The sequence below is a fragment of the Mobula hypostoma genome, chromosome 2 (assembly GCF_963921235.1).
Source record: "Mobula hypostoma chromosome 2, sMobHyp1.1, whole genome shotgun sequence".
Classification (NCBI taxonomy): Eukaryota; Metazoa; Chordata; class Chondrichthyes; order Myliobatiformes; family Myliobatidae; genus Mobula; species Mobula hypostoma.
Window position 1 is genome coordinate 223,324,120 of NC_086098.1, and position 17,262 is coordinate 223,341,381.

The following is a 17,262-nucleotide window of genomic DNA, read 5'->3' on the forward strand; positions in this document are numbered from 1 at the left end:
AAGATGAGCTGGGTGCGTTCCAGCCACTGCTGTATTCTTTGCAAGCTGGAGGTTGGGGACCACTGAATTATAAGTCACTTATAAGTCAATAGCATCATAACATTTTAAGTAATGTTTGGATATTAAACACACAGCGCATATTTTCCCCGTATGAACATATAAAATCATTGCAGCACACCGATATCGTTGACTCAGTGGGAGCCCTGGACTTGTTTTCCTGCAAGAACACGGTCCCATCGAGGGGTGATGGGAGACAGCGATACTCGAAGGGGGTTCCTTCTGTCCAGTCTATTCCACAGTTTAGTTTTCGTTGCATTCATGGCAGAAAACTCCGCTTCGCAGAAATATGTTGGAAATGGAAGGAATGTTTTCAGTGCTTTTGTTGCTATCTCAGAATATTCAGCCTTGACTTTGATCCAGAATGCCGGCAGAGATGTTATGTCAAACATACTTTTCAGCCTGCCGTCATTTGCAAGCTCGAGGAGTTGATCTTTATCCCCTGCTGACATGGATGATTCACCGGGGACATTCACAAATGGGTCACGGACCCATTCCTTTGCACGTCTTGGGTCACTGATGACCTCACGTGCGTTAAAATTCAACAGCGCATGACAGGGAATGAGAAAAGGTGCAGCTGACTCATATCATTTCGTATCGCCAAATCATATTGTTTCCTTGCGGCCTGGTGGTTGGGGACCACTCTTAGCACGAAGAGAGACCAATCAGGATGCTCGCTCTCCCACTCCCTCTCCCACTCAAAAAAATCTATTTCCGGGATATTGTATATAATCTCCGGGCATCAGGGAGCCACTATCGATATGTGGGAGACTCCCGGAACTTCCGGGAGAGGTAGGGTGTCTGAAATGAGCAAAACTGAAGTCTTAAACCTGAAGCAATGCCACAGTTAGCCCAACGGTGAAAACATGGTGAACAAATTGGGCAGCATCAATGAAGAGGAAAACAATGAACACTTCAGGTTGATGACCAAATAGCTTATGACTACTACCACCACCACCTTTTTCAATTTAGTGTATTACGTTTAGTACTCACAGCATGGGCTCTACAGGAACATACTGGGTGATCACTTTCCAGAATACCTCTGCAAAGGTAACCCTGAGCTTCCAACTACCTGTGACTTTAATTCTTGACCTCACCCCCACTCTGATCACTCTGTTTTTAACCTTCTACACTTTCCCAATGATATCCGAGGTTCAAACAATAGCACTTCATCTTCTGACTGTGCATGTTCAATTCTTAGGATTTGACATTCAAATCAACAATTTCACATAACCAGCTTTTCTAGTCTGTATCTAAAGTGGTCTCTTCTGATAAAAGGTCCTGAAATATTAATGTTCCTATCTGCACTGTGTGGTGTGCTGAATATTTCCAGCATTTTCTGTTTTTTTAATTTTAGATTTCTAGCATTTTTAGTGCTTTACTTCACTGGTTTGTATCTTATGTTTTAGGCAATTCTTCAGTTTTACATGTTCTGTCTTTCCTACTCTGTTTTCATTTACCTCGTCTAGATGGATCAGCTATGATTAACAAGCCTTCACAATTGAACATTTAAGAGGCATTTGGATAGGTACAAGGAGGTGAAGAGCTTGGTGGGTTATGGTCAAACACAGACAACAGGGACTACGGCCCAGGTGCAGGTAGATGGGCCAAAGGGCTTTGCTGTAGTGCACTATGACTCTATGACTAGTGGGGGGATGTTATGCTCAGCATGAACAAGTTCGGCCAAAAGGCCTGTTTCCAGGAAGTATTTCTCTATAACTCTGTGACCATTTTCTCTCAGCAGACCCCACAAGCACCAAATGTCATTCAGTCTCTCCTGATCATCACCCTTTGTTCCTTTTACATCCTCTCTCTTACTGTGCAGCTTAAAACAAGTTCAATTTCTCAATCAGCCCAAAACATTAACCCCAATGTGGTGGATGTATCCAACACTCTCTGTTTTAACAGCACCCTAAGGTGCTTAGAGAAGTTTTGGGTAAAGGTTGAAGGTTTCAGACCAGGAGTTGGAATACAATGAGATCACATTAGAATCATAGGAGAGGAATTGTTAAGAGAAATTAAAGACATAATTTTGAAGTCACTTCTTGAAAGGGTAGTGGGGCTAGAACTCCGCATGCTTTGAAGAAGTGTCAAGTTTCGGAAGGGACTGTGATGCGGTTAGTCTCTGCCTCAGTGACCTAGATGAAGTCCTAGCCGCCCGTGCTTTCTTTGTGGAGACTGCATGTTCCCCCTGAAACCACAGTGGTTTCCTCTGGGTACATGAGCTTCCTCTCACGTTCCAAAGATGTCCAGGCTGATATTTGACTACTGTACGTTACCCCAAGTGTGTTGGAGAGTGGTGGTGTAGTGGCGTCAGCACCAGATTTCGAGGCAAGTAATCCTGAGTTTGAATTTGACTGGCTCCTTGCACACTTCCCATTTGTGCTGGGTTGAGCGTCGAGCTAGCATCTTGGCCTCATAAAAAACAGTCAAATGCTACAGAAATTACAAAAAATTCCACCCGATGCAAAAAGAAACAACAGCAATGAAACAGGTCAGGCTTAGTTTATTAATTACGTTAGCAAACTTGGCAGTGTAAATAATCACTTTTCTCCTGAAGGAAGCATTTCTTTGATTACAGCATAATTTAAGGTAATGTCCATGATAATTAGGGGCATGGGTCATAACAAAGACATAGCAAGAAGGTCAAGCAGCACAATATGGAGGCTGATGCATAGGAAAGACCTAATTGACCAGTTATATCCAGGTAGTCAGGTTATGGAATAGCAGGGTGTGTTTAAAACAAATAAAAGCAAATATCTGTCATAGGGACGGTGGCTGGGAATGGACCCAAGTGCAAGACACAGACACTGAAGGACTAGGATACAGGGTGAGAGCAAGGACATGGACACGAAAACCGGGAACCCGGAACAGGATTGGACCAGAGAGCTAGGAGCCTGGGCTTGGACTCTGAGCCAGAGACTGGACAAGGACCCAGTACCTGGGTCTTGCCTCTGGCTCGGACCCCAGAACTAGGCAAGGACGAGGCTTGGCAGGCAGGCAGGACGAGGCTGGAGTCTTCAGGCTTGAGGCTAGAGGCGAGGCTTGGCAGGAGGCAGGAGGCTGGAGTTTTCAGGCTTGAGGCTGGAGTTTTCAGGCTTGGCAGGAGGCAGGAGGCTGGAGTCTTCAGGCTTGAGGCTAGGCAGGAGGCTGGAGTCTTCAGGCCTGAGGCTAGGCAGGAGGCTGGAGTCTTCAGGCTTGAGGCTAGGCGGGCTCCTCCTGGGCAGGGTACGGTTCACCTGGGCAGGGCGCGGATCACCATCCGACGGAGGCATGGGACAGGAAGGTACAGAACCAACCGCAGGTAATGGCAAGACGGCCTGGCTTACCTGGGCAGAGGCAAGGGACAGGAAAGGAGCTAGGTACAGGGTGGCTCCAGGACAAGACTGCAGGCGAGATTAGGCGAGGGTTACCAGCAAAACAAGGCAAGGCTTCAGGCAATGCAAGGTGAGACGAGAACTTCAGGTGAGGCGAGAGTTACCGGCAAGACAAGGCAAGGCTTCTGGCAAAGCAAGGCGAGACGAGAACGTCAGGCGAGGTGAGAGTTACCTGCAAGACAAGGCAGGGTTTCAGGCGAGGAAACAGAAGGCAGAGGAAGGGATACAAGGAGTAAGGACAAGAACAATCCAGCAACCACAGCCTGGTCTCTGAAGGTATTTATGCAGCCAATCCCAATGACCATCAGCTGAACTAGAGCTCAACAGGAACAGAAACAGGGTAGACAGGAAAACCTGGAGCAAGGGTCGATGGACCGGACAGTGAACCAGAATACAGACTTCATGGACCGGACCATGACAATAACATGCTTGTTTCTAATGTAATTAACCCCTGGAAGATTTCAGGGATGGACAGTAGGTGTGTGAAAACAGATGGGCACCAGAGGAAATGGGGCTATTAACACCAGGTGGGTTGAACAGAAGGAAATAGGAGTAGATCACCAGGCCCCTCAAACATTTCCAACTGAACATGGTTGCTCTTCTGTGCCAGTTCTCCATAACCCTCATTTATCTTAAATATATCTAATAATCCACCTTAAATGTATCTAATAATCTAATTTCACCACCCTCAGCAATAGCGAATTCATGAAATTCACTACCATCTAAGAGAAGAAATTCCTGCTCACCTCCATTTTAATGATTTGCCCCTTATTTTGTAACTCTGTCCCCTTGTTTGTGACTCTCCCACTAGTGAATGCCTTGTCAAGCCCCCTTAGGATCTTATATGTTTGAATAGGATTATCCTTCATTCTTTTAAACTTCAAGGAATACAGACTAAACTATCTATCCACTCTTGGTAAGACATTACTCTCATCCCAGAAATTAGCATGATATTCTCTTTTACACTGCCTTCAATGCTACTATATCCATTTTTAGATAAGGGGATCAAAACTATGCAGTTTTCCAGGTCCGTCCTCACCAGCACTTAGTAAAACCAACAAAACCTGCCAATTCTTAAACTCCAACCCCTTTTCTGTCAAAGCCAACATGCCATTTGTCTTCTCAATTACTTGTTGGACCTTCTGATTAACTTTTTTGTGATTCGTGCACTGAAACACCTAGATCCTACTGAACTTCACTCCTCTGCAATCTCGCTGCATTCTACACTTACCTTCTGATCAACGTTCACTCAAGTTTTTCTTTACTGCTGCGTGGATCAACCAAGGCTCTAAGTAGGAAATTTTTACATGGCCTTCCAGCATCTGCAGAATTCCTGTTGTTTGCGTTTCCAGCATCTGCAGAATTCCTGTTGTTTGCGTTTCCAGCATCTGCAGAATTCCTGTTGTTTGCACTTTAAATGTTTTTTTTGTAATATGCACGCTATGAATATTTAGAATGAAAATTGAAAAATCACATACTTTTGATTTTATTTATTAATCGAAAGGTATAATGAAATACAGTACAGCAAACGTTTTCTCATCTGTTTTTATTACAAATTCATTGTCTATAAACACTGTCTGTATTAATTTTGCATCCGGGCGAAAGATCTTAATCCTCATTAGATCATCCAAATGTACCACTTCTAGTCTGTTTCTGGATTTACATTTCATTGAATTCATATGACTGAATCCACGTTTGCGTCAGCCCTAGAAGCTTAAAATGTTCCAACTATGTCAACACAGTAATCATAGTATTGCTGTGATATTTTTGAGGCAACACTGAGTTTTTTTGTCAGTCATACAACATTCTCTTTTCCAAATTCAAAATTGGCTGTGTTTGCAACAGCAACAAGTTCAAAAGTTTAACTTATCATCAGGAAATCTATTATCCAAGTGATTACACACACATTGAATGAATCAGACAATAGGCACAGTATCGATGTCAGGACTTACTTTGTCATTGTAATAAACAGCATCTTCAAACCCTATCAGTTTCCATTCTGTGTTTGTTGTTACAATTTGTAAGTGTTGTAACTTGAAACACTGAAAAATTCAAATGTCAAAGTACATTTATTATCAAGGTATGTATACATTATACAACCTTGAGATTTGCCTCCTTACAGGCAGCGACTAAACAATGAAACCTCAAAAGAACGTACTAAAAAAACTGTCAAACACGCAATGCAGAGAGAGAGAGAGAGAAAAAAAACAAATTTTGCAAACAATAAAAGTAAGCACATAGCCTTAGAAGTGAGGTTTTACGACAGACACGAAGCCAGGCATCACTGCAGCCGAAGTAGACCATAGCCTCAGTTCAGTGCAGAACTGAGTAAATGTTGCAGAGAAGCAAGCAGAATCGAGCTCAACCAGGGAGAACTGCCTCTCACTTCGCCTCCAGTCCCAGCACCCTGACCTTTTCAACCTGGCCCAGCGCTTAAGTCATCCAAACATTGGATCATTCCTCGCTCTTGAACAGCTCTGGAGCCCAGACCCCACCACCATGTACCTGATCTTTCCAATTCAGCCCGGCGCTTAAATACTGTAGGTCATACATCAGGACTTCCCTCATTCTCATGGGCATCATGACTCTGCCTTGAGCCTGCCTTCACTTGCTTCGACCATGCCTTCCCTGCGCCTCTGCCACCGTTCACCCCTTCATTGTTAATTTGATCATTATTAATAAGGTATTTTGTACGTTTCTTTGTTTTGGTTTTTTGCCACCAATAAATAATCACTGGGCATCACCAGTGCCATCTTAAACCGGAAGTAAATGTAACTACGCTGAAGCCCTAAGTTGTTTCAAAGTAAAGGTTGCAGTATGTTTATTATTTTAAAAATTTATGGATTATATTCATTAACTCATAACTAAGTACAGGATATTTTATAATTATATTAACATGGATTTCAAAATTATATTAGCGTTGTACAAAAGAAAATTCCAGATGCGTGGCAACAAAGGTTATGGGTGCAGGAGCATTTCAGTTGCATGGCTGCACACCCACGCAACAGTGCTTCCGATTCCTTTTGCTGAAGTGCATGACCTCATATTCCCCTCCGCATATCAAACCTCATTTGCCGGGATTTGCCTGTCACTCAATCTATTTATATCCCTTTGCAGAATCACACTGTTCCCATCACTATGTGCCTTTCCGCCTATTTTCGAATCATGGGCAAACTAGAAAAGCTTACATTTTGTGCCTCCCCTTCCAGGTCATTAATATAAATAGTAAACAAACAGCATAGAATAGTACAGTAAAGTACATGGCATTGGTCCACAATGTTGTGCCAACCTATGTAAACCTACTTCATAATCAATCTAACCCTTCCTTCCAATACAGTACATAACCTTCCATTTTTCTTACATCCATGTGCCTATCCAAGAGTGTCTTTTATTAACCTCTACCATCACTCCTATCAGTGCATTCCAGGCACCAACCACTTTCTGTGTGGATAAAAACTACCTCTGACTTCTTACTTAAACGTTGCTCCATTCACCTTAACTGGATGTCATCTGGTGTTGGCCATAACCACCATAGGAAAAAGGCACTGGTTGTCCACTCTGTCTATGCCTCTTAAAATTTTGTTCACTTGTATAAAGTTGTCACTTATCCTCCTTCACTCAGAAGAGAAAAGCCCTTGTTCGCTCAACCATTCCTCATGAGACAAATGAGGGCCAAAGACCCTGAGATTCTCCACTAGTTACATCCCTCCAGCCTAAAATATTGTTTCCCATCTCTCTGTTCTCTCCATGACAGCTAGCTTTTAATCCATGATAACACTTCTTCTAATACCTTGGGCTCTTAATTTATGCAGCAGCTTTGAATGTAGCATCTTTTTAAAAGCCTTTTGGAAATCTAAATACATAACATCTACAGACAGCCCTCTATCCATCCTCAATGAATTCAAGCAGATTTGTCAAATATGCTTTACATTACATAAAATCATTTTGATGGATTTGATTATATTCAGCTTTGCTAAATGATTCATTTTCCTAACATCATGCCAATAATAGATGTTAAACTAACTGGCCTGTGGTTCAACACCTTCTGTCTTCCTTCTTTTCTGAACAAAGGAGTCACATTGTCTGTTTTCCGAACTTCTGGTACCCTCTGGGAACTTAGCAAGTTTTGAAAAATTTCAACCTAAGGGTCTATTAACTTTGTAACCATTTCCTTTAAAACCCTTAGGTTCACGACATCAGGTCCCAGTGATATGTCCATATATCCTGACAGTGATGCAGGTGGATGCTTCCCTGGTGTCATGGATTCTTGATTACCTGACTGGCAGACCACAGTACGTGTGCTTGCAACACTGTGTGTCCGACGGAGTGATCAGCAGCACTGGGGCTCCACAGGGGACTGTCTTGTCTCCCTTTCTCTTCACCATTTACACATCGGACTTCAACTACTGCACAGAGTCTTGTCATCTTCAAAAGTTTTCTGATGACTCTGCCATAGTTGGATGCATCAGCAAGGGAGATGAGGCTGAGTACAGGGCTACGGTAGGAAACTTTGTCACATGGTGTGAGCAGAATTATCTGCAGCTTAATGTGAAAAAGACTAAGGAGCTGGTGGTAGACCTGAGGAGAGCTAAGGTACCAGTGACCCCTGTTTTCATCCAGGGGGTCAGTGTGGACATGGTGGAGGATTACAAATACCTGGGAATATGAATTGACAATAAACTGGACTGGTCAAAGAACACTGAGGCTGTCTACAAGAACGGACAGAGCCGTCTCTATTTCCTGAGGAGACTGATGTCCTTTAACATCTGCCGGATGATGCTGAGGATGTTCTGCGAGTCTGTGGTGGCCAGTGCTATCATGTTTGCTGTTGTGTGCTGGGGCAGCAGGCTGAGGGTAGCAGACATCAACAGAATCAACAAACTCATTCGTAAGGCCAGTGATGTTGTGGGGATGGAACTGGACTCTCTGACGGTGGTGTCTGAAAAGAGGATGCTGTCCAAGTTGCATGCCATCTTGGACAATGTTTCCCATCCACTACATAATGTACTGGGTGGGCACAGGAGTACATTCAGTCAGAGACTCATTCCACTGAGATGCAATACAGAGCGTCATAGGAAGTCATTCCTGCCCGTGGCCATCAAACTTTACAACTCCTCCCTTGGAGGGTCAGACACCCTGAGCCAATAGGCTGGTCCTGGACTTTTTTCATAATTTACTGGCATAACTTTACATATTACTATTTATGGTTCTATTACTATTTATTATTTATGGTGCAACTGTAACGAAAACCAATTTCCCCCGGGATCAATAAAGTATGACTATGACTATGACTATTTATCCCAGTGAGCTTCTTTAATACTTCATCACTTATTAGGATCTTTACAGGTTCCTCCCAGTTATTTGGAATTACCCATCTGTTACCTTTGTGATATTTCCAATGTCCTTCATAGTGAAGACTAATGCAAAAAAATGATTTGTCATTTCTTTGTTTTCTGTCATTAATTCAAAAGCCTTATTTTCTAATCATTGAATGATGCAGGATATGTGTAACTAGGCTTAGGGCTTTATAATCACTGTATGAGTTTTAATTTATGTCATCCTGGGCTAATTTTCTGGGTAATTTCATTTACTGGTGAACGAAGGAACTTGAATCCTTTCTGATGACTGTGGGTATGGAATCTAACTGAACTCCCACAACAGCAGGTAAATCCAAAATAGAACAATTATCAATATCTGCTCATTGTTAACAACAATAGAACAACTATCTTTAATTGGATGAATGTTCCAGGTACAAGCTCAGTCCATTTTCACAAGGGGGAAAGGTAGGAAACAAACGACAAAGCTTTCTTCATGACAAAAGAAGATGGCGAACACAATGAAAGGAAGTAAGCTGATGCGTAAGGTGAACAAAATCAGGCTAAATAACAATAGCTGAGAAGAAAAGTTAAACTCAAAATACTGCATTTAAAAAGACAGAGTGTGAAAAGAGTGGTAATTGTTATGAAAGGGATTTCAGGAGTCTTTCATAAATATACAAATATTAGTGACAGGAGCTATGGGGCTTAATGAGGATGAAGAAGGTAATTTTTGCACAGAGGAAGGAGCATGGTTAAAATACTAAGTAAGTATCTGGTATTGGTGTTTATGAAGAAAGAGAATGATTCCAAAATTCAGTGGAAGGAGAAATAGAAGAAATAATGGGTGGGGTGTAAACTGAAGCAGAGAAAGCACTACAAAGACCAGCTTTGCTTAAACTGAGTAAGTTACCAGAACTGGATGGTAACTGGAGTGAAGCTGGAGACTGCAGAAGGATTTGCTGTAACCTTCCCATCTTACTTAGATACAAAGTGCCAGAGGACTGGAAAAAGGCGAATGTATCACCCTTGTTCAAAAAGAATGTGACAAAATGTCAGGCCAATCACCTTAATTTCAGTTATGGTGTAGGTTTTAGAAACAAGATTCAGGGGTTAAGTAAATAGTCACTTGGAGAAATTTAACAAAGCAATGTTAACAAAGGACGCGTGCCTTCAGGGTGCCAGATTTTTGTGGCTCTGGAGACGGGTTGATCCAAGGCTGGTGTTGCCGCCACAGACTGATGTGTCGTGGGAGTACACAGAAGATTGAAAGCAGCGAGCTGGCTGCTCTCTATATGCCCAGAGACACGAGTTCTTTGGGCACAGAGCTCTGAAAAAGCGATGCAACAGACTTTTAACACCATAAATTAGAGAGTTGTTTTGTTATGTCTCCCCTCTCAGTGTGAAACAGGAACGCCTCTATTTCCCTTATTAGGGAGAGAGAGAGCCTGTGGTATGTCGAATACTGGGTGAACGAGTAGTCTTTGGGGTACTGCAAGTCTGTGTCTTTATTGATACTTTGCTTCATGCTTGAGTGCTCGGTGGGGGGCGCCGATGCATTTTGCAGGTGGGGGAGGGGGTCATTGCTTTGCTGCTGCTTATGCGTGGGGGGGAGTTGCGGGGGCTTTGGGGTTCTAACATTTAACTGTCATTCATTCTTTGGGGCACTCCTCTGTTTTCCTGAATGTTTGCAAAGAAAAAGAATTTCAAGATGTATACTGTATACATTTCTATTGAACCTATTGACAGATATATCCAAGGGAAATTGGATTTGGTCTGGATGAAAATGGACTGATAAAGGAATTTGATAAAAGTTCATAATATGTGTGAATTTTCAGAATGTATTTGATAAGAAACAATCCACAGAAAAGACTGATGAACAAACTCAAGGTCCATGGAATTAAATGTAGTCATGGGTGGGAAACTGGCTTATAGACAGAAATCAGATCATTGTATTGAATGGTCTTACAAACTACAGAATGGCAGACAGCAGTATTCTGCTTATTTTACATGCATATTAATAACTTAAACATGCTGTGCAAAGTGAAGTTTCCACAGTTGGGGATGTTAAACCAGTTGAAATAAACTAAAGAACATTTGAGTAGTATCTCAGCTTACTGAATATTTAAAACAAGATTTAAGCACAAGCGATTCTGTAGATGCTGGAAACTCAGAGCAACACATACAAGTGGTGGAGGAACTCAGCAGGCACTGCTCCTTCTAAGCCAGGTGGGTGTGCGGCCGCATAGTAACTGAAATGCTTCCGTGCACATAGCCTTTGCTACCACACAGCTGGAATTTTCTTTTATATAGTGTTAATATAATTTTGAAATTATGCTAATTAAATTTTGAAATCTATGTTACTATAATTGTGAAATGCCCTCGTGTTAATGAATATACTGTAATCCATAATTTTCTAAAAAAAACTGTACCAACCCTTAACTTTGAAACATTTTAGAGCTTCAACTCATTTACATTGTCAGTTACAACACTGTTACAAATTGCAATAATAAACACAGAATGGAAGTGGGTAGCTCAATGTTAATAAACCACCAGCCCGATGAATGCTATACTGTATTGCAATGTACCCTTTAATAAATGAACAAAATCAAAAGTATGTGATTTTGCAATTTTCATTCTAAATATTCACAGAATGCATATTACAAGAAAGAACATTTAAGGTGTCCCGCAGTTTTCAGACTGTGTAAAAAAAAAATTTCCTGCTCAGAGCAATGGTTGGTCTGCACAGCTGTAAAAAAAAAACCGAGGGAACGTTGTCAGCAGGTCAGGCAGCACCTATGGAGAGAAATAAACAGTTGACATTTTGGGCCGAAACATCGACTGTTTATTTCCCTCTTAGATGCTGCCTGTCCTGCTGAGTTCCTCCAGCATTTTGTGTGTGTTGCTCTAAATTTTATGTGTAAGACAAGATTTAATAGGAATGACAGGACAGGTGATGTGCTCGGTCTGCAATATGTGGGAGTCGACTGAGACCACTGAGCCCCTAGAACCATGATTGCAGGGAAAGTCGGCAGCCGGACAGAATTTTGTTCAGGGTTGTTGAATTGGAGTCTGATCGTCAGCTCTGTGATGCATCATGGAGGAGAGGATTACCTGGATAATAAAGCTAGATTCTGAATTCACAGAGGGTTGTTATTCCCCATTTTTTTCCTAGTTACACAAGTTAACTTTGATCAGCCTAGGACTGACTCACTGCTCAGAAATATCAGGAATTGATCCTTAACAAAGCAGTTCAGCAATTGAGCAAGTTTTCATCAGCCAAGCAACATATTTGGCTATCTTATTTCTTCTCTCTGATCTCACAATTATACCTCATTTGGTGACTACTTCATGTCCCTTTGCCTCGGCCTGCAGAACAGGCCACACAGTCTATCATCATCCTCTCTGCAGATACACCGAGGTCTCCGAGATTTCACGAGCCAACCCATCTCCTTTTTGTTTGAACGCCTATGCCTTCGCACATTAGACAGTCCATAAGGCACAATCCTCCTGGAATGAAGAAAACAGTGTTAACTCTGAAGAAAATAAAAAACATGGAAACAAAAGTTCACCCAGACTCAATCAGGTACCATCCTAAAGATTGCTTGTTGGAAGATGTGGTCAGATCACTGACGGAAACATTTAAATGCTTCTCTGACCCACAATTAAACAATGAATTTTCATTCCCTTTTCCCCTCTACCATCCCAGTTTCCCTTCTCCCCTCGCTCCTCCTCTTCTCGCCCTCTCTCCCCACCATTCTTGCTCCACCCTATTACCGCCTTCCAGCTCCGCCTTACTTCTTCTGTCCAAGCTCTTCACAACTCCACTTCAGTCACTTTTCTCTCCATTCATCTTGCCCTCACATCCTCCCCACATTCCTCCTGTCCTCCCCAGTTCCTTTCTTGCTTTCTGTTCCTTTCCTCCTCTCCCTCTCCCCTCTTCTCAATTGACTATGTTCCCTGTCCACTCCTCCTCCATTCTTTCCCCCATCTCCCTTTTCTACTTCTCTCTTTTTCACTCTCCTTTCCCCTCTTTCACATTCCTCAGTTTCCCACTTCCCCACCATCAGGTATCAGTTGTTTACAGAAAGCCCAGAAATCTTTTTTTCTTGCTACAGTGCAGCAAAAGCACCGTCATGCTCTCCAAAGTACTTATCAAACAAATGTCAAGAGCAAACCATGTCGACCAGTGAGGTGGTGCTGGAGTTGGAATGAGAGAGATAGATTTTAAGGGATCACTTTTTGATCAAGGATCAAGGAGAAAGGATCAGCTCTGTTTGTCATATACATGTATTAGGAATTTGCTGTGGTGTGCTGACAACAAAAAACGTCATTCAACAATTATAAAGATTAAATTAAAATTACATATAAAAATTACATATCAAATAAAATGTGCACAAACACATAAATTCCAGCATATATTTACCATGTAAACATTATAAAAAGTGGTGTGAAGTGCAGTGCAATAACTGAAATAATAATAGAGGGGGGAGTGGCAGAGAAAATTAGATAGAACTTCCAGATTCTGGGCCTTTGCACATGATGGTTACATGGCCAACGGCAGACTGATTAAAATTAGTAGATCTCAGGGGATCAGAATTGGAGGAATGTGGTTATCCTTAAGATTACTGTCCTGCAAAAGGACACAGAGTTAGGACAAAGCAAGGCTATGGAAGGATCTGTAAACTAAACGAGGGCTTAAAAGAATTTACGAGTTGGTAGAGCAGCAAGCCCTAAACAGATAGAGCAGTGCAACAGAAATTTTGGGAGGCTGATGTTTCGAGAGGGTGGAAAATAGAAGATTGGGCAGGATATCATTAGAGCTGTCCAACCAAGACATAGAAAATGCAAGAGTGTGGGTTTCACCAGGTGCACAGAGAAAGAAGTGAGCTTTGCATTGAGTTCTTACATGTCATGTTCTTGGTGGTATTTATTTACTTGTTTGTTTGTTTGTTTGTTTATTTTTTTGTGTTTACACAGCTTGACTTCTTTTGCACGTTGGTTGTTTGTCAGTCTTTGTGTGTAGTTTTTCGATTCTGTTGTATTTCTTTTTTCTACTGTGAATCCCTACTGGAAAATGAATCTCAGGGTGGTATATGGTGACATATACATACTTTGATAATAAATTTATTTTGAACATTGAACTTTATAAGCAAAGCCTAGTGGCCAGGAAAAGGGACAGAATCAGACACCAACAAATAGTCTTTAGTTGTCCAGACAGACAGTGTAATAAAGCAGAATTGTCAGGAAATGGTAGTGAGGTTGTGCTCGGTGTCTTCAGCCTATGGCTGACGATCTGGATATTTGTGTGTTGTCATGAGGACAAGCCATACTAACCCTTGGAAAATCAAGAAGTCCTGGGGCAGGAGAAGCTCCTTCTGAAGTTGATCTCCTGGAGAGGATCTGATTAGTAGGGATGACCTGATGGGTGTAGTCTCACTCAGCTGTGTGAGGCTTTGGAGAAGGATGGTGCAACCATGTTAAAAACGGAGGGCAGTAAGAAAGAGGGATTACCATGAGTACCGTAATGCAAGATGAGTTTGATCAGGGCTCATTCAGCACCACACAGAGGATAAAGCCAGATTAGAGGGATTCAGGGAATACAGGCAGATCACAAAATCAGTGGGTATGTGTTCAAGGATCTGAGAGAAAGGAGAGGTTGAAAATGGGGCAGTACTTTTTAGAGGGTGGGGAAATAAGAATTTGTTCTTTAAGGAAATCAGTTACACTAGTTATTTCATAAACACAACAGATTCTACAGATGCTATATTTGAGCAACACACAAAATGCTGGAGGAACTCAGCAAGTTAGGCAGCATCTATGGAGGCAAACAAACAAATAAACAGTTGACTTTTAATCAGCAGTGGAAAGAAAGGGAACAGAAGCTAGAATAAAGAGATAAAAGGCTGAAGAAGAAGCCCTTTGTCGCATGGTCCACTCTCCTCTCCTATCCAATATCTTCTTTAGCCCTTTATCTCTTCCATCAATGTCTTCCCATCTCCTCACTTCATTCCCTTGCCTAGTAGTAGACCTGCCATCTTGTACTCCTTCATAACCCCGCCCCCCATGACCTTCTTATTCTGGCTTCTTTCCCCTTCCTTTCCAGTCCTAATGAAGAGTCTCAGCCCAAAACATTGATTATTTATTCAGCTCTATAGATGCTACCTGATTTGCTAAGTTCTCCCAGCACTTTGTGATACAAATTAAGTGCTGGTCATTTCACCATCTCCTACAACACACTGGATACAAAATGGCCATACGAGGAGAGAGCCCTCGAGACTTACTACCAGCTTAATTTGTTTGTGGGTCTTCAAACAGGTACTTAAAGTTAAGTTGCTCTCCTTTTTCAGGCAACGATACTAAACGGCTACATTAAAGGACTCTAAAATAAAAATAACATTATTGATAAATAGAATAAATTTATTGTTGAGCACTCTGAAAGAGAAAAGATCCTTCTGTATAGTTTTTATAAGCATAACCGGTGATTTAGAAACAGTTAGAGTAGTGCATCAGACTGATTAAATCGGCCAATGTTGTGACAAGCTCAGTACTAGCGGTAGCATAGCAGCTAATTACAGTGCTAATGATTAGGGTTCAACTCCTGCCATTGTCTGTAAGGAGTTTAGACAATTTCGCCATGACCACTCAGGAATAATTTGGGGGAAGGGGAGGGCTGATGCTGCTTGCTGCTGCCTGCGTGTGGGAGGGGGCAAGGGACTTTGGGGTTCTTGTATGTTTTCTGTCATTCATTCTTTGTGGGGGGGGGAGGTTCCTTCTGTTTGTCTGTACAGAGTAAGAATTTCAGGTTGTGTATTGTATACATTCTCTGATATTAAATGGAACAATTGAACATGGATTTCTTCCAGGTGCTCTGGTTTCCTCTTACATTCCAAAGACATACAGGTTAGGTTAGTAAGTTGTGGGCATGCGATGTTCAAGCCAGAAGCATGCAGCACTTGCAGTGTGCCCTTGGACTGTGTTGGTCACTGACGCAAACACTGCATTTCACTGTACGTTTTGATATACTGTACAAGTGATAAATTAACCCAATCTTTATCTTTAAAAAAGTGTTTTCATTTAAATTGCACTTAAATATATTAAAGTATGTCTTCAATACAGTTTTATAATGATGCTTAACATATCGAATATTGAACTGGTGCCTGAAATATGCAAAAAACAAATCCAAAAACTTAGCGAAATAGAATTTCGTGAACAAGTGGGTCACACAAGACTCCAGGAAGTGGAAAGGTTTAGATGTTCCCTATGCATGGAGCTTCCATTTTCAGTGCCAACCTTTTAGTGTCTTCCCTTGAGAAAGGGGAACAGTTTAACTTTAAGAACCTGTGGTTAGCCTTCGTGTAAATAAGGTCTGCTCTGGAGTACTTACTCTGGAGTGTTAATCCAGATCACATCCAGGTGACAGTAGTACACGCACTCCTTGTCCTTGAATGAGAAGCAGGTACAACGCTTAGTTCGCGGCATGGAGTGAACCTCCGCAGCAGCCGCCTCCATTGCAGTCACCCTCAGACCATCAGGGCTTCGCAGTTCCATCTCACTGGGGTCAGCACCAGGCAAAGATGCCTGTCCAGGATCACCTACAGATGGACCACGGGTCAGGGTGTCAATCCCAAAAGCAATCAACATTAGCTCATTGTCTCCCAGGCATCAGCAATTAAGATCACAACATCTCTGCTTATTGATTAGTATATACTGTACAGCCCTACTCTACACTTCTTTACATTAATTTATTAATGTATACCCCTACTTTACATCACCACACCTTGACTCACTTCATACACACCCAGCACAACAGCTATACACCTTTATACATTACACACACTGTATACAACCACAGTTCGCACAGGATCACAGAAGAGACATAGCATTTCTGTGAACTGCCAGATTTAAGGAGTATATTATACAACCTCTCCCAACTGATGGGTGTCAAAAGTTTTCGGGAAGTCAAAGCCCGTGTCTAGGGTTTGGTGCTGCTCCTGGGATAATCCACACTAGAATTTTGGCAGCAGTTCTCTAGCCTCTAGGAGGAGATGATTGAGAATGACCCTGAAAATGATTCTCTGTGAGAAGTCTGTAGTCAGATTTTTATTACTCCTTGAAGAGGCTCACAATAATAGCATCCCTGAGAAGTGCTGACTTGTCTTGCCAGATGTGGGAGATGTATGATGCTTTGATGGAGGTTCCACTCTAACTTTTAAGATTTCAGTTCTTAACCCCAGCAGAGTTTTTCAGTTGGCATATGGCCCCTCGCCCTCTTGTCGGCCAAAAGTGGTAGCAAGTCTGGACAGGAAAGCTTGTAATGAAGTCAAGATTGCAAATGACAAGGATAGAGTCTTGGATGGAGGGTGGAAAAGAGCGGTGATTCCAGCAACCTGCAGGTGCCCCATGACATGCATGTGTTCTTAAGCTACTCCAATGCCTCCCGAGGCCCCTAGGACCCAAATGCCCAAGACCCGTACCCCTCCTTCCTCGTTTTGTCCACCTCATCTTGGTTG

General features: G+C 42.1%; 1 protein-coding gene across 2 annotated transcripts in view; it reads right to left on the reverse strand.

Annotated features, from left to right (window-relative positions):
• Positions 1–2,558: 2,558 nt before the first annotated feature.
• edn3b (endothelin 3b) overlaps positions 2,559–17,262 on the reverse strand; it is a 48,297-nt gene continuing 33,593 nt past the window's right edge. Inside the window, exons 2-4 of one of the 2 annotated variants that reach the window (XM_063041542.1) lie at positions 16,137–16,344; positions 12,082–12,259; positions 2,559–3,606 (exon numbers count right to left, since the gene is read on the reverse strand). In XM_063041542.1, the coding sequence (XP_062897612.1) occupies positions 12,094–12,259; positions 16,137–16,344 (374 nt within the window). In that variant the 3' untranslated portion in view covers positions 2,559–3,606; positions 12,082–12,093. Of the gene's footprint in view, positions 3,607–12,081; positions 12,260–16,136; positions 16,345–17,262 lie in introns of those variants that run through there. The other variant, XM_063041541.1, reaches the window with a different exon arrangement.